General features: G+C 35.7%; 4 protein-coding genes, 1 long non-coding RNA gene and 2 pseudogenes across 9 annotated transcripts; 1 reads left to right on the top strand and 6 right to left on the bottom strand.

Annotated features, from left to right (window-relative positions):
* Positions 1–412: 412 nt before the first annotated feature.
* LOC130748566 (uncharacterized) lies at positions 413–2,984 on the bottom strand. The gene is made up of 3 exons (XR_009022733.1): positions 2,527–2,984; positions 1,949–1,968; positions 413–973 (listed from the first exon to the last, which is right to left on the bottom strand). It is a non-coding gene; the product is annotated as an uncharacterized LOC130748566 (long non-coding RNA).
* A 735-nt stretch (positions 2,985–3,719) lies between these two features.
* Positions 3,720–5,022, bottom strand: LOC130709512 (cysteine-rich receptor-like protein kinase 10). The gene is made up of 4 exons (XM_057558882.1): positions 4,905–5,022; positions 4,581–4,818; positions 4,337–4,487; positions 3,720–4,130 (listed from the first exon to the last, which is right to left on the bottom strand). The coding sequence occupies exons 1-4, from the start codon at positions 5,020–5,022 to the stop codon at positions 4,113–4,115; spliced, it is 525 nt and encodes a 174-aa protein (XP_057414865.1). The 3' UTR covers positions 3,720–4,112.
* Positions 5,023–6,170: 1,148 nt separating this feature from the next.
* On the bottom strand, positions 6,171–7,242 carry LOC130709507 (acidic endochitinase-like; annotated as a pseudogene).
* A 1,319-nt stretch (positions 7,243–8,561) lies between these two features.
* LOC130746183 (G-type lectin S-receptor-like serine/threonine-protein kinase CES101) lies at positions 8,562–10,695 on the bottom strand. 2 transcript variants are annotated; one of them, XM_057598734.1, is made up of 6 exons: positions 10,479–10,695; positions 10,165–10,376; positions 9,890–10,100; positions 9,560–9,797; positions 9,340–9,437; positions 8,562–9,137 (listed from the first exon to the last, which is right to left on the bottom strand). In XM_057598734.1, coding segments are annotated over exons 1-5 (792 nt in total). In that variant the 5' UTR covers positions 10,609–10,695; the 3' UTR covers positions 8,562–9,137; positions 9,340–9,436. The 2 variants fall into 2 exon arrangements, with proteins under 2 accessions (XP_057454717.1, XP_057454716.1); XM_057598733.1 differs by having other exon boundaries at positions 9,340–9,797.
* Positions 10,696–11,441: 746 nt separating this feature from the next.
* LOC130709502 (hevamine-A-like) lies at positions 11,442–12,075 on the bottom strand (annotated as a pseudogene).
* A 2,840-nt stretch (positions 12,076–14,915) lies between these two features.
* On the top strand, positions 14,916–26,463 carry LOC130746180 (acidic endochitinase-like). Of its 3 annotated transcripts, none has more exons than XM_057598729.1 (5): positions 14,916–15,053; positions 15,151–15,236; positions 23,429–24,313; positions 24,673–24,777; positions 24,863–26,463. In XM_057598729.1, the coding sequence occupies exons 3-5, from the start codon at positions 23,584–23,586 to the stop codon at positions 24,973–24,975; spliced, it is 948 nt and encodes a 315-aa protein (XP_057454712.1). In that variant the 5' UTR covers positions 14,916–15,053; positions 15,151–15,236; positions 23,429–23,583; the 3' UTR covers positions 24,976–26,463. The 3 variants fall into 3 exon arrangements, with proteins under 3 accessions (XP_057454712.1, XP_057454713.1, XP_057454710.1); XM_057598730.1 differs by having other exon boundaries at positions 14,923–15,049; XM_057598727.1 differs by lacking the exons at positions 14,916–15,053; positions 15,151–15,236 and having other exon boundaries at positions 23,242–24,313.
* LOC130746176 (G-type lectin S-receptor-like serine/threonine-protein kinase CES101) lies at positions 15,976–23,180 on the bottom strand. Of its 2 annotated transcripts, XM_057598724.1 has the most exons (8): positions 23,060–23,180; positions 21,210–21,532; positions 20,394–20,504; positions 20,086–20,303; positions 17,849–18,059; positions 17,492–17,729; positions 17,211–17,361; positions 15,976–17,118 (listed from the first exon to the last, which is right to left on the bottom strand). In XM_057598724.1, the coding sequence occupies exons 1-8, from the start codon at positions 23,158–23,160 to the stop codon at positions 16,813–16,815; spliced, it is 1,659 nt and encodes a 552-aa protein (XP_057454707.1). In that variant the 5' UTR covers positions 23,161–23,180; the 3' UTR covers positions 15,976–16,812. The 2 variants fall into 2 exon arrangements, with proteins under 2 accessions (XP_057454707.1, XP_057454706.1); XM_057598723.1 differs by lacking the exon at positions 23,060–23,180 and having other exon boundaries at positions 21,210–23,051.
* Positions 26,464–26,990: the final 527 nt, after the last annotated feature.

Raw genomic sequence — 26,990 nt, 5'->3', positions numbered from 1 at the left:
CTTGAAGACACACTATAGCTAGATTTCAAGCAAGGATAAGCAGGAGTAATTATTGGCATCAAGTGGAATCTATCCTTGGGATATTTATAGGATTCCAAACTTGAAGTCCAAGAGATACTTCTTCAATAGGTCAAAGCAATACTGGATTTGGCAACGACACTGAGCATATACCCTAAAGAACCGAGAAACTACCAAATTAGGCAGTGCACTGGGAAATATCTGACATATTCGAACTACAAGCAATGACCAGTTTATACCGGTAGGTGCTTTTCCATACATTAGAATAAACGTCACGACACTTTGCCCACATATCTTAATGCATTTCAATGTCATTCGAAAATTTTGCATTTCAGAAATAGAAATAGAAATAGAAATACAATCCATGTAGGAAAGTCAGAGAAAAGCTGGAGATAATCTGTCTTGTTATAAAATTTACATCAATTACTGGAATATTTAGGACCAAACAAAAGATTTAATCAGTCACTCTACAACCATTAAGACTACGTATTGCATGTAAGATTGGCATATGACATTACAAAGAAGGAAATTAAATGGTATGCTACTCTACATCGGATAACGAAGGCTAAAATCAATCTTGTAATTGACATTTGACATAACAGGGTATATGAATGGTTTGAACTCAGAAATCAATAGAATCATACACGCTCCCTGAGTTCCAGGTAAAAATTAGGGACCTAGAAGAGAAGACTGGCTTGCAATGGTATATCTTCATTAGGACAAAGGGAGACAGCGCTAAACTGTAAGTTTCAGAATTTTGATTGGCCAATTCTTCCCTTCTCTTACTGCACTTACAGAGTCGAATAACAGTAATAATAGTGAAAGATGTGATCTGCAATGTAACACAAGTTCTATAATGCTTAAAAATCAGCATTTTCATTCATAATCCTCACCCCTTTCAAGGTTCATATCTCATTGCTGACCAGCCGTGACTTTATCTATCTCACCTTAATATCTGCATCATAAGGCATAAGCCATGAGATTGAATATATATCTTCTCAATATCATTGCTAAGTTTCTCAATCTCATATTGCAGCAAGAAAAATGGTGTAGCTGTGCATTTTTTCCAACATCATTCCTAAGCTTCTCAAAGGCAATGATAAATTAAAAATTAAGAGTTTTAAATTAAGGATAATATAGGAATGAAAAAAATATAATGCATCCCATTCACCACAAAACTTGTTCCCAGCTTTTGATTCATCAGACTCGTTAGCCTTTTCCTTGGTTTAGTAATTGGTATAATGCATCCCATCCCATCAAACTCGTTACCAAAATATAATGCATCCCATCCCATTTATTGTTAGTTTTGCAGTGAACATTTTTCTACAGCAGAAAGAAAGTTCAAATTATTGTAATTTGAGGAGATAATCATTCCTAAATATTGCAGGAAGAAATACATGAAAGGAAATCCTGATAACTGAATTCTGCACGACCAATTTCGCAAATCACTGTGAAGCATCAGGTTAAATTGATATTATAAAAAGAAGAATAGAACACATTATTTACAGGTAAATACTCCCTCCGTTCCTATATATAAGTCACAAATAACTAATTCTCTTAGATTAAGAAAAGTAGTTATTAGTAATAAATTTGTAAAAAAAATGATTTACTTTCCTAGATTACCCTTATTTACTTTCCTATGATTTTCTCTCTCCAAGTTAATACTTCTAAAGTTTATCATCTCTTTCATATTAAATATGAGGGTGAACTTGGAAAAAATTATTTAATGCTTCCTAGATATTAAAGTCACTTATATTTTGTAACAAAATTTTTTCAAAAAATGTGACTTATAATAGGGAACGGAGGGAGTATAAGAAACGTGTCAAACCTTCACTTAATATTTTGGATAGGACTAAGGTAGTTTTATTCTTAACCAAATGGATGGATGTATTCATTAGCATGAAAAGAAAATGAAAAAACACACTCATACCTTGTAGAAGATAGCATCAGCTGCAAAGAAAAGCAAATGCAAAAGATACATTAGGTTAGAGTAAGTATTAAGAAACAGGAAATAGCTCATACTTCAAAAAGAAAAATGACCCATGACTTTTGAGAATCATAGATTTTCGTTATACATGCAGAATATTTATTGAACCTCCAGCACTCTTGGAAATCGTTTAGAAAATAAGAATGAATACATGAAAATATAACAAATGGTCATTGAAAAATAAAGTAGTGTGTTCCTACCGTACTAGTGGGTTTAAGCTGACCCATGGAGTGGGAACATGCACTGTGCACCTTGTCCCAATTTCTCTTTTGTACTCTAAAGAGTAAAAGCTTCACTTTATTAATCAATGTGAAAGGTGTTTGTTAAATTTTACATAAATCCACTTAAAAGAAACATAAACAGGAAGGAGTGAGTAAACTAATCAAACAAATGGTGTGATTACCTAGGCATGAGCGAGCATTGGAAACATGCGGTTGAGATGTGCAATGAGCAGATAGATAGATATCTGTAATTGGAAGAAGTAGAACATAATGGTTGAAAGGAGGATGGTGGAAACTGACCTCAAATGGCGATTGATGGCAGAGGACTCGAAATCCTTTAGCCTGCGAGTCGAGGAGCAGAGCGATAGAGTGGAACCGACGGAACAGCAACAACATAGTTGGCGAAGGAAGCCAAAACCGTAGAATACAATTATGAACGGGGGAGCGTTAGAGAATAAATGGGTTCAAAGAATGAGAAACGGAAAGATCGAATGAGATGTGAGGCTGGGGTCAGGATCTAGTAACTGTGATAGATGGGTTCAAAGGGTTGGAAATCAGAGTGTGGGAAAGAAAGAAGGAAATTGATGACACGTAAGCTAATTATCACATGTGGCAAGTATAGGTGAGTAAAAAAAGATGACTTGTCAGCGCCTAATTGCGCGCTTGAGAATTACTATATTATAAATAGATAGATAGATAGATAGATAGATTCTATATACATGAAACAACATTTAAGAAAGATAAATAATTGAAACTAACCATACATGTCTACATTCTCTGTGTGTGAGATGAATCTGATCATGCACATCAGTCCAATGTCACAAGCAATCTAGTAGCAGCCAAAATATGGAAGTGAAAAAGAGAGAAGAGTAATGCATATCCATCAACATATTAATCTAAAAAGACTTACCAAGGCACATCAATGCCTGCACTTAGGACTGTAAAACTAAAAGTTATGTATCTTCCACTTGTTAAGAAGTATACAACAATTGCACCAACACCGCCCTTTGAGTTTGCATATCAAAGATGCAATCTTGGGGTAATCATGAGGTTATCAAATCCTCTATTATCAACCTGTTTGTATTAAAAGAAATCAGCTAGCCAAATTGAAGAGAGTAATGTTTATTTACATGGATTTATACAGAATTGAATATAACTAAATTCCTGTAAAGTAGCTATCATTGGTTCTAGCATACAACACGGTAAATTTGTACATGAATGGTGAGTTGCTGATAAATATGACCACTTCATCACATCAACTAGTAACCATATGACAGTCTATTTCTTCATTACTTAATTTGTATCCTTATAAGTTTTATTCTATTCCTAATTTGCTATCAAGTTGTTGTATGTTTACAGAAACAGAAAAAAAAAATTACACTCACCCCTCCCCCTTATATAATTTTTTTTTGAACCCTTGAAAAATTTAAATTGTACTAGTAGTCTAAATTTTGCACCGATTTACACCAAAAACTCAAACTCACTTACCCCACTCTCTCATACACGCGTGTGTGTCTCAGTGTCTTTATTGTAAGAAGTGTGTCTTGATTAAAGTTGTTTTTACTTATATTTTTAGCAATGTGCTCGTTTAAAAAATTTGAACCCCCTGACTTCGGATCCTGGATCCGCCACTGTTCTTGCCTGTTGTAAGGAAGCTCTGACTTTTCATTCATGAAGAATGCAAGTTGCTTTGGTTGGGGAAGTTGGATTGTATCATTTGATAGAAAAGAAATAATATCTAACATTGTAGGTCTATCTTTTGCTTGATCTTGAACACTCAAGAGGCCAATATTAATAAATCTCAAAATCTCATTCTGAGAACCCAATTCATTTAATGCAGGCTCTACTAGTTCCAGCGCTCTATCTTCAATCCAGAGCTTCCATGCCTACAAGAATCCTAGCGCCTAAAAAAGAAAAATATTAACCATTGATAAGTATAGATTTTATGAATTAGTATGTTCGGATACATATTGAGTGCAACTAGAACATTTTTTCATCTTAATCAATAAGAAGAGTTATAGTCAATTTTATTTTGAAGTGTGTGCTAATATTCGTTTGCACCGGTGCAAACAGCTATCCGAACATAACCTTAGTAATTTGAGAAACTTACATATCCTGTGAGGCTGAGTTGACGATCAGAATCATAGGAACTATTATTCTTCTTGCCACCAAGAATCTCTAACAGTAGTATACCAAAGCTAAATACATCTGTTTTGATAGACACAATACCATTTATTGCATACTCAGGAGCCATGTAACCACTGCATGAATAGCAGCATGAGCTAATGTTAGCATAAAAACTAGTACAAGACCGTAATTTTTTTGAAAATATGCATGGTCATCAATGAACTTACTATGTACCAACAACTCTTTTTGTCTTTTCTTGTGACACTTTTAAACCAAGTATTCGAGCCATGCCAAAGTCAGATATTTTAGGATTCATGTCTTCGTCGAGTAATACATTGCTTGCTTTCAGGTCACAATGTATCACCTTCACTCTTGAATACCTGTGAAGATAAAGAAGTCCTTGTGCACTGCCTTCAATGATGTTCAAGCGTTTCTCCCAGCCTAGCAAATTCTTACGATTTGAATCTGTTTTGAAGAAATGATGCTTATTAATATGGTACGTTTTAACACTAACCAGATTCAGAATTTTGTTAAGCTAAAAGATAGCCTACCAAATAGGTAGTAGTCTAAGCTCTTGTTAGACATGTACTCACAGACTAATATTCTTTCATCTATCTCAATGCAAAATCCCAAAAGCTTTACAAGATTAGTAGGTTGGAGTTTGGACATGAGTTTAGCTTCACTCTTAAACTCTATCTGCCCTTGTCCTGAACTTTTAGAGAGTCGCTTTATTGCTACCTCTTGCCCATCTCTTAATGTTCCCTGGAAGTTTTACTTTATCAATTATTTTGCCCGAATAGTTTCAGATTTAAGTGTACTTATGTTACCTTATAAACAGGACCATAACCACCCTCTCCCTAGCTTATTAGCAGCTGAAAAATTGGTTGTGGCAGCAGCTATGCTTTCAAAAGTGAATATTTGGACCTCATTGCTTATCTTTTCCCTGTTCTTGCTTTTTCCGATTTTGCCATAAACCATAATAGAAAGCATGGCATTTCCTTCAATCTCATGTATTAGCTCCTTCTGCATCATTTTTCTATCCACTGGTGGTGTAATATGAAAATTGAAGTTATGAAGAGGTGGTGAAATTAATTAAATGCTTAAACTTAACAAGTTGTATTTAAAATTTACCAAGCGATAGATACCTTCTGCTTTGTATCTTCTCAAACAGACTCTACATAAATAGAAGATCTCAGGTATTGCAGTGGCTGCTGCTCCCACCCCAATGATGAGCCATCTCCACCACCTGTTTGAAAAGGTTGCTGAAACCATTTTTGATGGAGGTTAAAGGGTTTAATACTGATATAATCTTAATTTATATCATAGCAAGGTACCTGAAAATACTTCAAAATAATAAAGAGATATTATAACTGATTTGGAGCCAACTATACGCAACATGTAATCTGAACCTTTTTTCTTTTATGTTTAGAAATCGTAGGACAATAAAATCGTTGAAGAATGACTTGAACCAATTATCCCAAAAGCTTAAGCGGTTGGGTAACACCTGAATGGTTTTATATTATAATCCTAAAACGCCCCTTCACGCAAAAGCTCATTAGACTTGAAGCATGGGCAATGACATGCTCACGTACATTGTGCTGAAATACAACTTTTTATTAGGATAACTGATGGCAACAATGATCGAAATCTATATCACTTAGTCGTAGAAGCTCTGATACCATATCATGAACCAATTATTCCGAAAGACTATTGGGTAAAGGTCATGAATGATTTTATATTATAGATAAAGCAATAAATATAATTTTGAAGAGAACCTGTAAAATAAAATAACCACCTTACAGGTTGGGAGTCCAGATGCAACTTCATGTATAACAACGTACATGAGCTGTGATGTTTCCCCAGAATCACTAATGAAGCTTGTTCCCCCATATTTGGCATCCAGTATTGTTAATATTATTTGCCGGAGCGTACGCTTCACAGGAACAATTGTTCCTGCATATGATCTCACAGCACTGTTCATCAATGTTCTCACCCTCAGAAACCTTGATACCAGGTCTGGACATGTAACCAAAACGTTCCACAAAGCCACTGTCATGGCTCTTGCATGTGGAAAGGCTTTGTTGTGTACATACAGTGTCTTTTTTGATATAGTCACTGTATCCACTCATTTTATCAAAGTACCTTAACCACAACATTACCCCTCCATAATTTGGTGACTTCTTTATTACAGGTAAGATCTCAGATACCAATACATCAAGTGGAACATAATCAATTGAATTTGAAATTGGAAATGGTAGCAAGCCCAGAAATAATTTCGCTCCTTTTGATAACGTGGTCCATTGGTTCCATATAGTCATAAGTTTACCATAATTTCCTCGGTTAAAACTGCATGCAGGATCTTTGTAGAATAGTACCCATACATAGTCAAAAAGGCCACCATCAAGGGCTGGACCTAGTGAAGGATCAGGAAATGGGCAATTAGGTGCTGCAGATAAGTACACAGTCTGTTGTGTTGATGTGTGTAACTTGAGGTGACGTGCAAGGTTCTCAAATGTATGGTGTTTGTTGCACTATGTAGAAATCTATGACATCTAATACTGTATCCCCAAACGGGCGTGACAAGGAGGAGCCACCGAGGAAATTGTTCCACAAGTAGCTTGACACATTTATAGCATCATCAATGGAACCTAGAGAATAGTTCATAGATCCTCCTCCTATGGAGAACATCACCTTGATCCCTTGCTTTTGACAGTTCCTGATTTTTATCCCCATCTTAGTGCAGCCATTCTCACACTGACCATGACCATTCAGGTTGATTTGAGGGGTCTGACCATTCCCAAAGGTGGAAAGAAAAGCTATCATGACATAGGAGTATTTCCCTGTTGCACATGTTTCTGTAAGGTTTCCCTCATTGGCGAATTGACCCCATTAAATAGCAATGTCCTCAGCTTCAAAGGGGTGAAGTAGGATGATGATGAGGTATAGTAATAGAGGGAGAAGGAGAATTCTTCTGACCTTATTCTTGCTCTCTTTTTCTCTCATCTTGTTTTTTTTTTACTTCTAATGGCTAAAGGTATAAATGTGGTTCCAAGTTTTGGAATGTCATAGAATACTTAGGCAGGGTAACAAAAAGGATAAAGTAAGAACGAAATATACAACAATTTGGTGAATATTACAATGATTTTGTCTTGAGGCAAGGTGAGCCAGCTGGTCCGTGTGAAATTAGATACAAGTGATGGACACATAGCAATCCAATCAGAATAATAGGAGTGTTATAAAACGAGAGAGTAAAAGACAAATAGCAAGAAGTTCTAACATACTCTGAGCTGATTTTGGACTTAAAATCATAAATTACTGTTCCAAATTTAATCTATAGTACAGTTATGCAAAGTGATATGATTTTACAACCATTGAGTGTAGTTCCTTTAATAATTTTCTCTTGAAAATTTTGCATCTCTATATCTATCTCTAGAGCTCTGAATATAATATTGTGATTACAGTCATGATAGTGGCTTAATTGGTTAGCTGAACTCATGGCCAAAGTGACATCTGTATTGTGATTACAGTCATTTCAGCTAATCAAATGACTTTCAAGATGCAAGAGCCATGACAGTCACAGATACATCCGTGGGTCATTTGGAAAGCCACTGTCAGTTTTGGAAAGTCTATCTCTTGGGTCATTTGGTTAGCTGAAATTTAGAGTTAGTTTTTCAGTTAAACAGTCACAGATACATCCGTGGTCCTTATCTTCAGCATTTTGGATGCATCAGATTATCAGAACATTATCAAACTGTGATTTGGTAGTCATTTTTGAAACATGTGCAGATATCCTTTTAGACTAGGTGGTTCAGCTGAATGATTATACTTATAATGTGAGCTCAGCAAAACTGTAAAACACTTCCCGCCAGCTCCTCTTTAATTAAACTAAACTGGTTAGAACATTGAAATTAGTAGCAGATTCACCTTGCTTCACCTCTTCGTCCAATTTCTGAGAGTGTAACTTAATGCTTTTCCTGTCCAACACTTCGATATCACCTGATTGAAGCATTGTTATTATACTTTTGAAATGGTTTTTCTTTTCACTATTAGTCTTTTACTTTTTTTCAATAGATTGTTCAATCTTGCAGATCAGAAATTTGAGTGAATGTTCTCCCAATTTTGTTTATCTTGGTTTATGAAACAAAAGAAGTATAAGTTAAATCCACCAACCCTTTGATTTCCAAAAATACCAGTAAGTTTTGCCACCATATAATATATAGCAGTGCACTATGGTTGGTAAACATACATTGTTGCAAAAGCCATGCTTTATTGAATCTTAACAGAGACAATAAACCGAAAACTCACATGGCCTGGTAGATCTGTTGAACTTCAGCCAGGTTAACACTGACCTTATTGATTTCCCCTAAACCTTAACATGTAAAATTTAGAAACTGAGAATTCAGTACTCTTAAGAATTAAAGTGTAAGTTGGGGTTCATAAATGCAATTATCTAGTTGGGGTTAATAGTGGTACAATTATCTTGCAGACATATTAGAAATTGTCACATCATTTAAGGAATGATGTTCTTGCCTGCTGTAAGGAACCTCTGACTCTTCTGCAATTACATTGATGAAGAATGCAGGTTGCTTTGGCTGGGGAAGTTGGATTGTATCATTTGTTAGAAATGAAACAATATCTAACATGGTAGGTCTATCTTTTGCTTGTTCTTGTACACACAAGAGGCCAATGTGAATACATTTCAAAATTTCATTTTGAGAACTCAATTCATTTAGTGCTTGCTCTACTAGCTCAAGGGCTCTACCTTCAATCCAGAGCTTCCATGCCTACAAGAAACCCAGCGCCCACAAGAGAAAAATATTAATCATTGTTAAGTATAGATTTTATGAATTAGTGTGGGTTTGGATACCAGTTCAGTCCAACGTAAACAATTCATCTCAATCAATCAGAAGAGTTCCATTCCATTTTGTTTTGAATTGCTTACTAACATCCAAACATCACATCGTCTTAGTAACTTAAAAAACTTACATATCCTATGAGGCTGAGAGGACGATTAGAATCATAGCAACTGTTATTTTTCTTGCCACCAAGAATCTCTAACAGCAATACACCAAAGCTAAATACATCTGTTTTGATAGACACAATACCATTTATTGCATACTCAGCAGCATGAACTGATGTTAGGATTTAGATAAGTGTAAGACAGAAAACAAAATTTAAAAATATGCAAGATCATTTATGAACTTACTAGGTACCAACTACTCTGTTTGTCTTTTCTTGTGACACTCTTAAACCAAATATTCGAGCCATGCCAAAGTCAGATATTTTAGGATTCATCTCTTCATCGAGTAGTATATTGCCTGCTTTCAGGTCACGATGTATCACCTTTAGTCTTGAATACTTGTGAAGGTAAAGAAGTCCCTGTGCAATGCCTTCAATGATGTTCAAGCGCTTTTCCCAGTCTAGCAAATTCTTTCTAGTTGAATCTGTTATGAAGAAAGGATGCTTATTAATATGCTAAATGCTAGCATTAACCAGATTCTGAATTTTTTTAAGCTAAAAGTCAATGATAGCCTACCAAATAAGTACAAGTCTAAGCTCTTGTTAGACATGTACTCATAGACTATTATTCTTTCATCTCTCTGAATGCAAAATCCCAAAAGCTTTACAAGATTAGTGTGCTGGAGTTTGGCCATGAGTTTAGCTTCGTTCTTAAATTCTATCAGCCCTTGTCCTGAACTCTTAGAAAGTCTCTTAATTGCTACCTCTTGCCCATCTCTTAATGTTCCCTGAAAATGTTAGTTTATTAATTCTTATGCTCAAATAGTTGCAAATTTTGGTGTGAGATAGTACCTTATAAACAGGGCCATAACCACCCTCTCCTAGCTTATTAGCTACTGAAAAACTGTTTGTGGCAGCAGCTATGCTTTCCAAATTGAACATTTGAACCTCATTGCTTATCTTTTCCCTGTTCTTACTTTTTGTGATTTTTCCGTACACCATAGAAAGCATGGCATTACCTCCAATCTCATGTATTAGCTCTTTCTGCATCGTTTTTCTAGCCACTAGTGGTGTGATATGAAAATTGAAGTTATAAAGAGGCTGAGGAATTAGTTAAATGCTTAAACTCATGAAATTGTATTTAAAATTTACTAAGCTGTAATTACCTTCTGCTTTGTATCTTCTCCACAGAGCTCTACATAAATAGAAGAAGATCACAGGTATTGCAATGGTTGCTGCTCCGACCCCAATGATGAGCCATCTCAACCGCCGGTTTGAAAAGGTTGCTGCAACCATTTTTGGTGGAGGTTAAATGGTTTAAAACTGATATAATCTTAATTTATATCATAGCAAGGTACCTGAAAATACTTCAAATGAATAGAGAGATATTGCAACTGATCTGGAGCTAATCGTATGTAACGTGTAATCTGAACCCTTTGTTTTTATTATTGGGTAATCTTAGTCTTAGGACAATAAATTTGCTGAAGATAAAGAAGACTTTAATTTGATAAAATAAATATAATTTTGAATAGAACTGGTAGATAAAATAACCACCTTACAGGTTAGGAATCCAGATACAACTTCATGTTTAACAACATAGATGAGCTGTGATGTTTCCCCAGAATCTGTAATGAAGCTTGTTCCTGTCCCCCATATTATGCATCCAGTATTGTTAACATTATTTGAGAGTGCATACGCTTCACAGGAACAGTTGTTCCTACAAATGATCTCACAGCAGTGTGCACCAAGGTTCTCACCATCATAAACTTTGATTCCAGGTGTGGACATGGAACCAAAACGTTTCACAAAGCCACTGTCATGGCTGTTGCATCTGGGAAGGCTTTGCTGTGTACACACAGTATAATTTTGAATGTAGGCACTGTATCCATTCTTTTTATCAAAGTACCTTGACCACAACATTACCCCTCCATAATTTGATGACTTCTTTATCATAGGTAAGATCTTAGATACCAATACATCAGGTGGAATATAATCAGTATATTTTTGATATATTTGCAAACCCAGATATATTTTCCCTCCTTTTGGTAACTTGGTCCATTGGTTCCATATATTCATAGCATTATCATAATTTCCATGGCTAAAACTGCATGCAGGATTATCGTAAAATTTTACCCAGACATAGTCAAAAAGACCGTCATTAAGAGCTGAACCCAGTGCAAGATCAGGAAATGGGCAATAAGGTGCTGCAGATAAGTACACAGCTTGTTGTGTTGATGTGTGTAACTTGAGGTGCCATGCAAGGCTCTCCATGTATGGTGTTTGTCGCACTACGAAAAAATCTATGCCATCTAATACCGCACTCCCAAATGGGCGTGACAAGGACGAGCCACCAAGGAAATTGTTCCACAAGTAGTCTGAGAGAATTTTAGCTTCATCATTGGAACCTAGAGAATAGTTCATAGATCCTCCTCCTATGGAGAGCATCACCTTGATCCCTTGCTTTTGACAGTTCCTAATGTCTGTCTCCATCTCAGTGCAGCCATTCTCACACTGACCATGACCATTCAGGTTGATTTGAGGGGTCTGGCCTTTCCCAAAGGTGGAAAGAAAAGCTATCATGACATAGGAGTATTTCCTTGTTGCACATGTTTCTGTAAGGTTCCCATCTTTGGCGTGTTGACCCCCGTAAATGGCAATGTCATCATCAGCTTCAGAGTGGTGAAGCAAGATGATGATGAGGTATAGCAATAGAGGGAGAAGGAGAATTCTGCTGATCTTATTTTCTCTCTCTTTTTCTCTCATCAAGTTCTTGTGAACTCTATCTATCTAATAGCTGAAGGGATAAATATTATTCCATATTTTGGGATGTCATCGAAATCTACAACAGTTAGATGAATATTACAATGATTTTGTCATAAGGCAAGGTGAGCCAGCTGGTCTGTCTGAAATTAGACACAAGTGATGAACACATGGCAATCCAATCAGAAAGCATGAGTAGAACAAAACGACAGAGTAAGAGACAAATAGCAGGAAATTTTAATGTACTCTGAGTCTGAAGACTGAACTGAGATTTGATTTAAAATTATCAATTACTGTTCTAAATTTAATCTATAGTGTAGTTATGCAAAGTGATATGGTTGTAATGAATTGAGTGTAGTACTTTTAATGATTTTGTCTTGAAAATTTTGCATATGTATCTCTATTGTTCTTAATTTATATCCTGTACGTAGTTCTGAATCTAACGTTGTGACTACTGTTAAGTTGGGTCACTTGGTTACCTGAAATTTAGAGTTTTAGTTTTTCAACCCAACAATCACTGTAGTGTAGAGTGTAACCTGTTTGCCATAGTTAAGACTTCAGATGTAGCAATTTAGTTGATATATTTGTGGCTTCAGTGGTGATCCTTTCTTTTAGCATTTTGGATGCATCATTAGTTGTCATTGTAATTATCCTGCATTTATATAAACTTGAAAGTGATGCAGTAAATCATATTGATGCCCTTGCTTTGGACAATAAATCATGATCCTATTCTGTTTGTTCTGGACACCAGAACTTTACAACAATTACTGAAGTCATATGGAACTCTGATTTGTCTACTTAGTCCAATTTTAGCTTATGCAATTCTCCATCCTTGAATTATTTTACTGCTCAGTTTTATTATTGATTGTTTGTCTAGTGGCTACCATTACATATTTGTTTTATTTTCAGTCCATAAATAGCTCCTTACTTGTCATTCACATCTATTTATATATAGGAATTGTGAAGCGCGCAATATAGCGTCGCCACCTCATCATTTATAATCCTTGCAACAGTGTCCAACTCATCATTTTTACTGACGTGTCACATTGGATGATTGCTTCTTCTCTTTGCCATCTCTCTAAACATCTTGTAATCTTCCCATTGCTATAATACCAAAAGCCGTTCTCACCCTTTCCTTTTCTCAATAACTCACGCACCTTACTTGGCAATTGTAAAATTTTCCCATTTATTTACAGTTAATGACTTGGTTTCTGAAGGATTAATTTAATGGCACAAATAATCTCTTTCAGTTACTCTAATTTAAAGGTGTTTTGCTTGCTTTCTCCACCTTTAAGTTCCTCTTTATGATTCCATATATCAGTTTCAGTCAAGCCTTATTTTTTCTTCCGGTCCTTTTGGTTTGCAACGTCTTTCCATCATGGCATTTAACATTAGTTTAATTGGCTTTGATTGTAAATAAAATTCCGTGAGAAAAATGCTTCTTCGGCTTCATTTCGATGGCTTCAAGTGGCTGGTGTTTATATAAAAAAGAAGATAAATATATTTAGTGGGTAATCTTCTTCTTGAACTTGAAATTCAGAGCATTGTTGTAGAAACTTCAGCACGTTTAAGTACTGAGAGCACAGTATCTTACGTGCGGCTATGTTAACCTTGAGGAGTAAACCCAGCATTGGATTACACCGGAGGTCTGTCGGAATTTTTGGTTTCAAGTTAGTGGCATAATATTTCCAACAATTTCTACTGGCCTTTCCAAGCTTGGATACAACTGTGTTAACATAGGTACATGAAAACACTTATTTTTGAAGTCTCTTGCTGTATTCTCATTTTATACTTTTGCAAAATATCATGACCACATGTATTTAATCTTCATATGCAATTTTCCAAAGCTGAAGATGATTGTTGGGCTGAAATGAATTGAGATGATGAGGTATGTGTCATATGATTTTTATATATTTTTTTTAGGGTTGTCTAAATGACATATGATAAAGTTTGGGTTAAATAACCCACCATCCAATCACATTTGAGATAAATGAGTTTGAAATAAATTAATAAATAAAATCTAAAAATTCCAACTCACTTATCTCTAATGTGATTGGATGGTGGGTTATTTTACCCAAACTTTATTATGGGTCATTTAGACAACCTTTTTTTTTTCCCAAAACATTGTCATTGGGTAATCTGGTATTAATTATCTGTCAAGATGAGTCATAATTAAGAACATTCTATGATTCCTTATTCAAAGTAACATGTTATTGATATTGATATTCATCTCTTCCCATGTTAGATCCGTTACTGGTGTACAATCTAAAAAGTTAGGACGGAAGATTATCTTGAGGTAAGGTTCTTTTGGAACATTTTTTTGTTTTCAAGAGCAAAAATAATTTTTCATTATGTTGATTAGACATAACGAAAAACATATTAGATAGAACACCCCAGGTATATCATATTCATACCAAAACTATGCTAGCATGTAGACTGTGGGGAAATTATGTTTGGCTGTTGATGGCCTACAGTATAAAGTTGTTAGTCAGTAGATCATTTTTGTCTGTATTGCCTCTCTTGACAGTTGAGATAACATTTTTTGAAGATTTGGATTTTCTTCCTAAGAGTCCTAGACATTGTATCATGCTACCTTATTTTCGATAATTGCATGTGTTTTTTTTATAGGCAATAAGCAAAATATTGGATAGAAGTACAAGGAGTACTTCAACCCAATACAAGAGATGAGAAGAGAAGAAAAAGAGACAAGCTAAAAAGTAAAAACAACCATATACAAAAGCAAAGACCCTAAACATAACGATACTACCCAACCTAATACCACCTTGAACATGTGTTGTTAGTTCAAATATTTAATTTGATCAACATTCTATTAGGTTCATGACCATGTCTTTTAGTTTAGTTTCTTCCATATCCTTCTCTCTCTCCACTGGGTATCAAATTTTGAAATTTGATTTCATTTTCTTTGTTACAGCTGGATTGTTGCTTCAAAGTTTGAGTCCTTTCTTCAACATGAAAAGTAGGTGTGTTTTATTTTTGACAGAGTTGTTAAGCTGATTTAAAACTTTTTTTTAAAAAAAAAAAGGACCAAAGAAACTGAAAAGATAAAAATGACGGCAGGAACTCCTGCACCGAAGGAAGAGAAGACAAAATCAAGGAGGAACAAGGAAATTGTTGATGAGAATGCGCCTCTGATACGTACTCAGGTAACTAATGTTGAATTTGATGATTTTAATGGAGCTTCATTTTCTAGGACTGATTTCAATTTGCCACTAAAATCATTGTTGATGATGGGATCATGGGCTTGCCAGTTGCCTATATATATGTGTAACAAAGTTGTGGGAGTTCCTGGTCTTCTTGCTATATTGTCAATAGAATTCTTTACAGAGAGTTGATGATTAGGTTTCCTAGGGAGTTGGGTTTGGCACCCCACCTATGGGGCTTGGCACCCCACTTTATCAAATACGGAATTTAAAGTTCCGTATACGGAACTTAAAATTCCGTACTGTATTTAAGCATGCGTGTCACATTTTCAACCACTCATTATGTACTAAAACATATACGGAATTTTATTTTCCGTATTGATACGGAAATTTAAATTCCGTATCTGTTTTAGTGGGGTGCAAAGCCTAAGGGGTGGGGCTCCAAACTCAATTCCCGGTTTCCTAGCGCAGGAATCTTTATTCTTATACTACAGTTTATTGTAAATATTAGAATTTATTTTAGTTGTTGGGGCTGATCTCTTTCCATTAGAAAACTAGGAAAAAGATACAATTCGCAATCATCGGTGATTTCACTGCAATTACCTCAATTGTATCTCCCCGCGCAACGCGCGGGTCTTAGTCTAGTTCTCATCTGAACTCACTACTTGTCAGATGTTCTTACGCTGCTCATGGATTAAATGTGATAGGAACTGAAATATTTTGCATACTTAAAAGACTGGGAAGCGAGGCACAAATTTGAATTCAATGGGATAGAAGCATAACTTAGACAAAACGACAATCTTGTCATTTTGGAGCTTTTTAAGGGAAAATAATAGATAAAACAAGGCTTGAACAGCAAGAAAATAAATCCTACATCATTCAAATGTGGCATAAATGAGCTCTTCCTGATCATATTGTCACTGTAAAATATGAGCAGTCCATGATATACCATCTATAAAGCGGGTTTAGTACTGTCTTTTCACCAGTATGGCAGATGTTACGCATATAAATAGGGATTGGCCTTGTAATTGAGATATGTTGCATATTGTTGAGATAATGAAACCCCTTCTATCCCTTTGTTCTCTCTTCTCTGTCCCTATTCCCTCTCTTCTCCCTCTCTGAGATACTTTATCTGTCATTCCTTATATGAATCTATCTTTTAAGGAATTGAATATTTTCTTTCTAGACCTGTTGTGAGGGCTTTTCCTAGACCCTGCCATGGTGGAAGCTTCATATAAGCAGGAAGCAGGTTGTCCTTTTAAATATTTTCTTTCTGCGAGCCAGCTTAGGATTCCCCAACCACATTGTGATGATATCCAAATTCCATGAATCATGAGTTCAGGAGTGGCGGCTCTGTTAACCTAGCGGATTAGATTGCACTATTGGTCTGCCGGAATTCTGGCTTTTAAGGTAGTTATTCATCCATGGCACAACCATCAATCCTTCATTCTCCTCAAATTTATCAAACAATTCTTTGTTCTTGGACCACTTTCTAAATATAATCCAATAGTGTTTCTCACCACACATGGCTCGAAGTGGCGGAAACAGTGTGGCTATCATCTGAAAGATCTCTGAACCTTTATCTAGCACTCAATGTTGAAATTGTTACACTATTTATAGAGTGAACATTTTGATCAATGATAGGACATATAGACTTATTCTTCTTATGGGGAAAGAGTGCTAGTTGTTTCGGTCTCGCAAGCTGAATAGCCTCACCTGATAGGAAAAATACCACATCTGACATAGTTGGTCTGTCTTCAGCTTGATCTTGCACACACAAAAGGCTTATATGAATGCATCTCAAAACTTCATTGACATCACATGACCCATTTAATATAGGGTCTATTAATTCTAAAGCTTTACCAGTATTCCACAATTCCCAAGCCTGAGAAATGACCAAATGGCATGAGATTGTTAGCAATTCATTTTGCGAGTTAAATATGCAAACATATGGCGTTTGGGAGAAATAACACTTACACGTCCTAGAAGACTGTGTGGATAATCTGAAGCATAAATACTAGCATTCTTCTTTCCACTAATTATCTCAAGCACCATTACCCCAAAACTAAAAACATCAATTTTAGGTGAGACAATGCCATTTAAAGCATATTCAGGAGACATATAGCCACTGCAATAACAAATAAAACAAAAAATTAACTTTGCTTTTAAAAAAGCAGCTACTATATTGACATATATATATATATATATATATATATATAAATCTATCAAATAGAGTTCAAGTTTATAGGTGTACTTACTAAGTTCCAACAACTCGATTTGTATTTTGTTTGGATTCTTTCAATCCAAATATTCTTGCCAAACCAAAATCAGATATCTTTGGATTCATGTCAGAATCAAGTAAAATATTACTAGGTTTTAAGTCTCTGTGAATTACTGTTAGTCTTGAATATGTATGGAGATAAACAATCCCTCGTGTTATTCCTTGTATGATGCCCAATCGTCTCTTCCAATCCAACAAAATCTTATTTTTGGAATCTATACCAGATAATGGAGAGATGATAAGTACAAACATAGGCATATGACATTTTGACTCAACTCTACAAATTATTGTTAAATTAACTAAATTTGCTAGATCAAGTAAAGGTTGTTCTTACCAAAAAGGTAAAAGTCCAAACTTTTGTTGGGCATATATTCATAGATCAACATCCTTTCCTCTCGTTCAATGCAAAAACCATGAAGCTTGACTAAGTTAGTATGTTGGAGTTTGGCAATTAATTTAACCTCATTTTTAAACTCTGTTAACCCCTGCCATGAGCTTGTAGAAAGTCTTTTTATTGCTATTTCTCGCCCATCAAGTAATTGTCCCTGAAACATTTATTTAATAGTCAATCTCATTAACAACCAAAGATAATGACATTCTTTAAAGAAAAATATAATGGTGTGGAAATTTCATCTCTCAATTAAGGTGCATATATATCTATAAAAACAGAGGTAGAATAACATGAAGGAGAAGAGACAAAATTACAAGCTGCAATGGTGTATATTAGAAACATTCAATCGATATCTTACAAGTCTGTCTACATATACTGATAGGTCACATATGAAAGTATCACAAGCAAAAGGTATGGGCTGCGATAGTAAAGTACAACCACTACACCAGTTAGACTGATCAACATTTACTTTTACCAAAACAAAGCAACTAAGCCATCATTAGTTACTAGGTCATCATAGCTAAGAAAGAGAAAGGTCTCAATTACATCACTGATCCTTGAGAGTTTTCTTGAACACTCCAAGCTTTGATATCGGAGCATCAAACTTGCTCTTTGATAATACTTTGGTCATAATGTTTGGAATTTGGTTCTCAGAGATGCAATGCTCCAAGCGCACTTCCTTTGACTTCTCTTCTTCTTTGATGGCATGATATTTTATCCTTATGTGCTTAGTTCTTCTGTGTTGAACATGATTCTTCGCAATTGCAATGACTGATTTATTATCAACTCATATGACAGTAGCTTCCTTTTGGTGCTATTTCACATCAAACATAATTATTATAAGCCATATAGCATGATCTTTCGCTACTACAGTTGAAATATACTCAATTTCAGCTGAGGATTGGTCTACAACTTCCTTTTTTATAAATTCCAAGAAAATCATCACTCTCAGCTCAAATAAGAAAACATAACCGAAGGTGCTCTTGGAATCATCTATATTTCCTGCTTAGTCACTAACTACATATTCTTGAAGCTCTCCATTTTCATCTTTTAGAAACCACAAACCATAATCAATTGTATCCCTTACATATCTCAATACTCGTTTTGTTGGGTCTAGTGGCTGCAAGATACAATAAGCTTCCAATTAAGTTTCAATAAACAGAAGAATCTAATTTTTTGCTTGCATCATTAAGTGACAACTTCTCATTTACAGCAAGAGGGCTATCTGTTTGGCTACACTTCTCTGTATGAAACTTCTTCAATAGTTCCAAAGTAGCTTCATACTCACTTCTTTTAAAGCCTTTTTCACGAAGATAACTATCAATTCTGTCATACCAAGCTCTTGGTGCTTGTTTCAAGCCATATAGATTTGTATGATCACTAAGCTCCTCACCTAGCAATTTGATTTGTATGACCATCTTTGAAAGTCTAGCTGAAAACCCTTTTATAGTTTCATATTCTTCATCCTCCTTATTTTGTTACTCCTCTCTATTGTGAAATCTTATTTAAGTCACTATTGGGCTGTTGGTAAAAGGGTTCGATTGCTCCCATCTGCTACCATTTTCCACAAACTTTGAGCTCTTAAATAATTTATCATCTTTTCAGAGGATAAAATCATAATTTTCTCCAACAAATATTGGAGGTGGGGGCAAAGAACTACTGGTGCATGCCATACCGTTTCTTGGGTATTTCTTTTCCAGTTTGTATTGGTTTTTCGTACTGGTTTTCACTTACTCACAGACCCTTAAAGATCAATAGAGCTCTTGATACCATGTGAAGAAAACAGAAGAAAAAAAAAAGAGGCAGCCGAACAGCGACTCGCAGACCCTTAAACATCAATGGAGCTCTTATACCATGTAAAGAAAACAGAAAAAAAAAATATGCGGAAGAACTGTGAGGAGAAGAGAGAAAATTACAAGCTTCAGTAATGTTTGTTACAAAAATTACATAGATATCTTACAAGTTGGTCTACATATAGTAACAGATCATATATGGAAGTCTGATAAGCAAAAGGAATGGGTTGTGGCAGTAAAGTGCAATCAGTGATCAGTCAGATTGGTCTGCAGTAACTTCTACCAAAAAGAAAAGTAACTGAGACATCATAAGCTACTAGTTCTTCATAATCAACTAGACCATCATAGCTAAGAAAAATAGAAGTCTCAACTCTAACAATATCTTACCTTATAGACAGGTCCAAAGCCACCCTCACCCAGCTTATTTGCTGAAGAGAAATTGTCAGTAGCTGATTCAATGCTTTCAAAGCTGAACATGTGCATCCCATACTTTGTGGTATGAATTTTCTTACTTCTTTTGCGTTTGCTGTATACTGGGGATTGGGAAGGTGTTGCAATCCCTCCAATATCATATAACATCTTCTTTCGCTTCCATTTTTGCTTTGCTACAGATGATATGCACAAGCAGAAGGTTAAAATTTGAAGTTAAATAAACAAACCCAAGAGACTTGCAAAAATGTAATGCAGAAGTTTACCTTCTATTATGTGTTTCCTCCACAACCACAATACATAGAACACAATAGCAGATACGGGTATCAATAGAGCTCCGCCAATCACACTTTCTATCCATAACTTCCTCATGTTGGCTACACGTTTAACAAAAACCAAACTTTCTATCATAAAAACTGACATTTCATATTAGAATTTGGATTAGGCGAAACTCTGTCCTAAAAGCTAGCTCAAGTGTGATGATTGAAAGTGATAAATAGCATGGAAATCCATTTAACAAGTACTCATGTTCTATTTTGTAACGTTCATGATCATGGTTGAAACTGCTTGTGCAAATATAATAAAGCTCATCAATGTGAGACCTTAACACTATATTCCTTATTTGATAATAAAATCATAATTAATGAGGTATAGTTTCCTTCCTAATTACAAATCACATATATTTCCTAAATCTGAGTAGAGAGATAGTTTCTGTCTCTTATACCCACATTCTCCTATATACTATCCAAGCATTTTCTTTACCCTTCTCCACTTCTCCCCCATTTTTCATACTTCAGCTTTATATTATTTCCATCTGTTTCTTTCCCAGCATATTAATTTCTCTACTAGGTTCAAATTCAATACTATGACTATAAATATATATAAATTAAAAAGAAAGAAAAAAGAAAAAGCTAATCATGCTTTTGACTGAGATAATTGCACCTACATTACTATTTAGTATGTTTGGATTTTTGTTACATTCACCTGAAAGCAGTTTCATTTCAATCCATTGTAAGACTGAATTTTCATTGAAAGTGTTTTTAAGCATTGCCAACAGAAATCCAAACACACTATGAACTTACCCTTAGATTTTCCGCCATTGGTAGTGATATTTCCAGGGATGAAATAAATTGGTCGCCCATAATTAGATGAAGCAAATTTGCTCCCTCTACTCCATATCTGGCAGCCAGAGTTGTCATCGTTTGTGTGAGAGAAGGCAAAACAAGAGCAATTATTCAAGCACTTGACTCCACAATCATGAAGAGAAAGCTTATCATACTCCTTGTTCTTGTACCCTTTTGGTGGTGACATGTTACCAGACTGAGGGTTGGTGATGGATAAATAAGCACCTTGGTTTCTGCAGGTTGGGAAGCTTTGAGCCACGCAACCTCTAACACGTGCACTCCTGCAAGAGACAGAGACTCTGCCATATAGTTGACCAAATGGATTCAAACCAATGTAATCTAAATAAGGCGAGGGTGATGATGTGGAATTAAAACTGAAATATGTTTCATTTTCGTTTGAAACATAGGTGAAATAGGTGTTGATATTTCTCCCTGATGTTGCATTCAAATTGCTGAAACTTCCATCAGAAAATGGTCCACTAGTCCAATAGAGTGTACCATTCCACCATATGACCAATTGCTCTTTGCTGTTTGGGTCCACACCAAGAGTGAAGGAACCAGTAGCTGGTGTGTTTTCGCTTGTCCAAGATGTCAGGGTCCAATTCTGCCCTGTTAGCTTGTTGAATCCCACCCTCATTCCTGGAACCATGATGTAATTTCGGTGATCATAACTTTGCCACAAAACCTGTTTCACAGTTCCATCTGTATTCATTTGATGCAGTACAAAGTTGCCTGTGTTGAGCAGAGTGGCACTGGCATTGATCTTTTGTTCAGCTTGGCTTGAGTATAAAACAATGGCCTCCTTGTCATTGTGGTACATGATTTTCAAGCTACCGTAATCATCAATAACAAGTTTTGCTTGTCCTTTAAGAAGTGGGGTGTTCTGGTTGGCAAGCCAGAGAAACCACCCTGCGCTGCTTGTTATTCCTAGGTACACTCTTCCACTATTATGATCATGTGCCATTCTGGTGAACCTTAGGCTGTAGAACTGAGAAGCCGAGGTGAGTGTTCCTAGTCCCAAGTAATCTCTTTGCATTAATGTGTCATCGCCAGGCTTTAAACACTGAAGGCTTGTGAAGTTCAATGTGAAGGTCAGAGTGAGGAAGAGAAGGGCTCTTCCAAAGAAATCCATAAGCATTGTTCCCATTTGGAAATTTCATATCATTTACTATATGTTGACGTCCCAATAGACATGTATGGCTAAACAAGTAGGTATAATGAACATCACCCTAAACTTTTGAGCTAGCTTTTGGAATTCTTTTTAAAATCTGAGGGAGGTCTAACTCTATTTTGAAGTTATACTATTTTAATCACATCTCTAGTCAATGTGTGATCTCTAACACGTCTCTCACGCTTAGAGCTAGACACAATCAAATCTCCATGATTTCTTTCAAATAGGATTGTTAGTATTTTCTATATTATTTTCTTTTGATAAAAATGGTAGAATAGAGAGATGACACCTCCAACTACCGGGGAAGGCATGTTGGGGAGGCTAGCAGAGTCTCACTCTTAGATAGGAGCGTCAGAGGATCTCCTTAAGAAGGGGAGGCACCAACTGAAATGCTACTAGATACAGGGGTATTCGAACTCTCGTCCTATGGAGATGTGGGAGTTAAACTTGAAATCTATGACCAATTGTGTCAATTCATGTCGGGTATTTTTCTTCATAACATATGTCAGTGCTCTATTTCATGTCATGTCTAATTGCCGATTTATACGGACAAAACAAAAATGCTCAATGTTGTTCCAATTATCGGGATAATACCAAAGAAGGACAACAAAACAGCTATACGAGTAACGAAACATACCACAATTTGATGAAAATTATGAAGGAAGGTGAGCCTGCAAGCTTGCCATTTGCCAGCGTTAGAATAGTTGACGATGAGTTCAAAGAGATCATCTCTTCCATTTTGACTCCTTCATTGTAAAATAAATTTATTTAATGATAACTAGTGTATTAGAAAATGCTTGTTATAAATTTGTTTGCTAGTGTTAATTGTAATACTGGTTGTCCAATTCATAATGGAATTTAAAATGGAGGGTCATACTCATATTTGGTCATCTCATATACATTATGTGGATACAGAAAGTTACTGGATGAATAAAAAACAGGATGAATAGAAAAATCCACTCTTCCTATTTGGTGCTACTTCTTACCTTCCTAGTCCTCCTTGTAGATATCACATCTAACACAGAATTGGACAACGACATTGCAATTTACTGGGGACAAAATGATGATGAATGGAGCCTGAGAGAAACATGTGCAACTGGGAAATACTCCTATGTAATCATAGCCTTCCTGAACAAATTTGGGAATGGCAAGACCCCTGAAATGAACCTGGCAAGTCACTGTGATCCTTCTTCCAATGATTGCACTGCTTTAAGCACAGACATCAGGAGTTGCCAAATGCAAGGGATCAAAGTCTTGCTGTCCATTGGAGGAGCCGTTGGAGATTACAGTCTAGCTTCCTCTGATGATGCTGCAACCGTTTCTGATTACTTGTGGAACAATTTCTTGGGTGGCAACAACTCGAATTCGCGTCCACTTGGGGATGCTGTATTAGATGGCATTGATTTTGATATAGAGAACTCCACAGGGAAACACTGGGAGGAACTTGCACGTGACCTCAAGTCACATAGCACCTCAGCACAAAACGTTTACTTGAGTGCAGCACCTCAGTGCCCATTTCCTGATGGTGAACTGGGCATTGCACTTGACACGGGATTTTTTGACTTTGTTTGGATACAGTTCTACAACAATCCTGAGTGTGAATATACCCAAAGCAATGCCTTAAACTTGTTGAGTTCATGGAATCAATGGACAGCATCATTGAAAGTGGGAAAAGTCTTTTTAGGATTGCCTGCATCTCCAGCAGCAGCAAATAATGGCTATGTTCCTGCTGATTCGTTGGCATGTAACATTCTTCCTGTCATAAAAAAGTCCCCTAACTATGGAGGTGTGATGCTGTGGACAACGTACTATGATAAACAAAGCGGATACAGCTCCTTCATCAGAAGTTCTCTTTGCCCACCTGAATATGGAGGAAATGACAGCCACAAAGGTATGTCCAAGTCCTGAATCTGCAAAGTGGTTGTGTGTAATTTGTATTTCTAGTTTTATCCCATTACAAACTCAATAAGTTAGGAATAACATGTTGGGGACAAAATTTAGCATTTTATTTTGGTTTGGTGATCACCAACTATTAATTGAAGTTGTCGAACAATACACTAGAAGATTGAGTTTAAAGGAGCTTATACATAAGCATCAATAAATAGATGTCTGCAACTATTTTTGAGTCATAATACATGCACAGGGTGCTAATTGTTTCTAGATTAGTTAGAGACGAAAAACATAGTAGGATATATATCTTACAACTTTGGCATGAAATTGATTTAGTCTTCTATCATCTTGTTTCATCAGCATACAACTGGTGGATGTGGCTTATCATTGGGGTCGGAGCAGCCCTTGCAATATCCCTCATCTTCTACTTGTGCTGTACCCTGCGAAGAAAAGACAAAGCAGAAGGTAATTTTGACATGATAAATTTTAAATATGGCATTATCATTTTCAAAGACTTCTTAATAGTGTTATTTTTATATCAAATCACCAGGGGATGGAAAAATGAACCAAGCAATGAATATTGAAATGGAGGACAGGGCAAGTAATGAGGACAAAATGTTAAGTTTTGAAAGCATTGTTGCTTCGAGAGAGATGAAAGAATAATAGTGAACTTGTACATCTCGAAAAGAAGTTTGGACTTGTTAAGCAGTTCGTCATTATCCCGACAGATCATTGAACTTCAGACAAGTTTTAGGCTTTTAGCTCATTGCCTACTGCTAAGGATTCTTGATGAATTCAGACGCAAATAGAAAAATGTGATAGATTGGGAAAATGAACTAACATCACTAAAGGCATCTCAGTGACTTTTTTATCTTCACAATAATTCAAGACTACTAGTGATGCAACAGAACCTGAAAGCAGGAATATATTGCTTGATAAAGAGATAAATCCTAAAATATTTGATTTTGGCATGCCTCAAATACTTGGTTTAAAACTTCATGAAGATAGAAATGTAATTGTTGGCAAATAGTAAGTATATGAACCATGATGCCTAATTCTTCATCAATGTAACTGTAGAAGAGTTGGAGGTTCATTACAGCAGGCAAGAACATCATTCCTTTAATGATGTAAGTATGTAACACTTTCTAATATGTCTGGAAGATAATTGTACCACTATGTAACCCAACTAGATGATTGCATTTATGAACACAGACTTCAACTTTAATCCGTAATGAGTAACAAATTCTTAGTTTTTGAATTCTACTTCTTAAGATTTAGGAGAAATTAATAACCTCACTGATTGGCTGGCTGAAGTTCTAACTGTGGTAGTTCTCGGTTAGATAGTCTACATCTAGATTCAAGGAAGTATAGCTTTTACTCCTTAATCCTTATTGGTTGTAAACTTATATGTCTGTTTACCAATGAATAGAAACAATTTTAGTTCAAAATTTCCACTATAATAGATGACAATTAAGTTATTTCACAAAGAGCTAGAACACAAATGGAAAACAAAATATAAGAACCAATTATCTCAGCCAAAAAGAATCAATAAAAAGACGAAAGAATACAGGATAAATTGAAAACGACAACGAGGGGAATGGGAGTAGGGATCTTAACCTCATCAAACCAAATAAGGTTTCAAATGAGATTGAAACTCGTGTGATTCTGAATAGCTTTCTGAAGCTCAATATAGTTTTTCCACAACACTCCTTGAGAGTCGAGAGTCGAGACTAGAATCAAGTAAGGGTTAAGTAACTAACTAATATACGCTTCAAAATTCACATTTGACATGTATTAACCCCAGTGTTGGTAATCGCGGATTGTGGAAATAGCGGAAAGCCAAAAACCCGCTATTTCAAGCCCTCAAAGCGGCAAATAGCGGAGTAGCAGTGAGCCCTCAGAGCGCTGCGCTATAGCATTGCTATAACCGCTATTTGAACCCAGAGAAACAAAGTTGTGTCCACTTGGTAGAACCTAACTTTTAACTCGCTTAAATATAGGCTATATTCCACTTCCTAACATTAAAAAATTTCTCCTACAAATATTTCACTAAATACTAAAACAATGTTAATCAACTTAAATAAACCAAGTTGGAAGAATTCCTACATAAGCATCCAAATGAACTTTGAATAAAACTGAATAGGAATCCAAAAGACTTTCTGTAGTTATTTAAATAAAAGATCTATTCATGAATCAACCAATCTCGAAGACGAATCGCAGAAGCATGATAATCTACATTACAGTGAAACAAACAATAACTAAGAAAGGCAAATGGAAATGAAATTCAAGGAAAAACTGAACTAACACAGGTGAAAAATGCAGAAGCGAGATTCAACTACATTTGGCAAAAGCATGCACACTAGCACTCCAATTGTAGATGCACCGGAGACAGAAATGAAAACTCAAGGGAGAAAAGAAAGGATAAGGTGTGAACCTGAAAAGGAACCATGGAAGGAGTATGATCCTTCGCTATTGGACTTGAAAACTCTGTGATGGCACGGAGAAAAGTTGATGATGTTGTAAAATAGTGGCGGGTTATTTGAATGCCAGAAAAAATATGGCACTAAACTCACTTTTTTTTAAGTGATACTGATATCTCTAGACTTTGTCATTCTTTTCTTATCTAAGACAATAATATCTTAACTGTGATTAGAAAATTGATAAATATGTTGTGATAA

The sequence above is a fragment of the Lotus japonicus genome, chromosome 3 (genome assembly GCF_012489685.1).
Source record: "Lotus japonicus ecotype B-129 chromosome 3, LjGifu_v1.2".
NCBI lineage: Eukaryota > Viridiplantae > Streptophyta > Magnoliopsida > Fabales > Fabaceae > Lotus > Lotus japonicus.
Note: the sequence above shows the minus strand (reverse complement) of the source record. Positions and strands in the feature narration are given on the sequence as shown.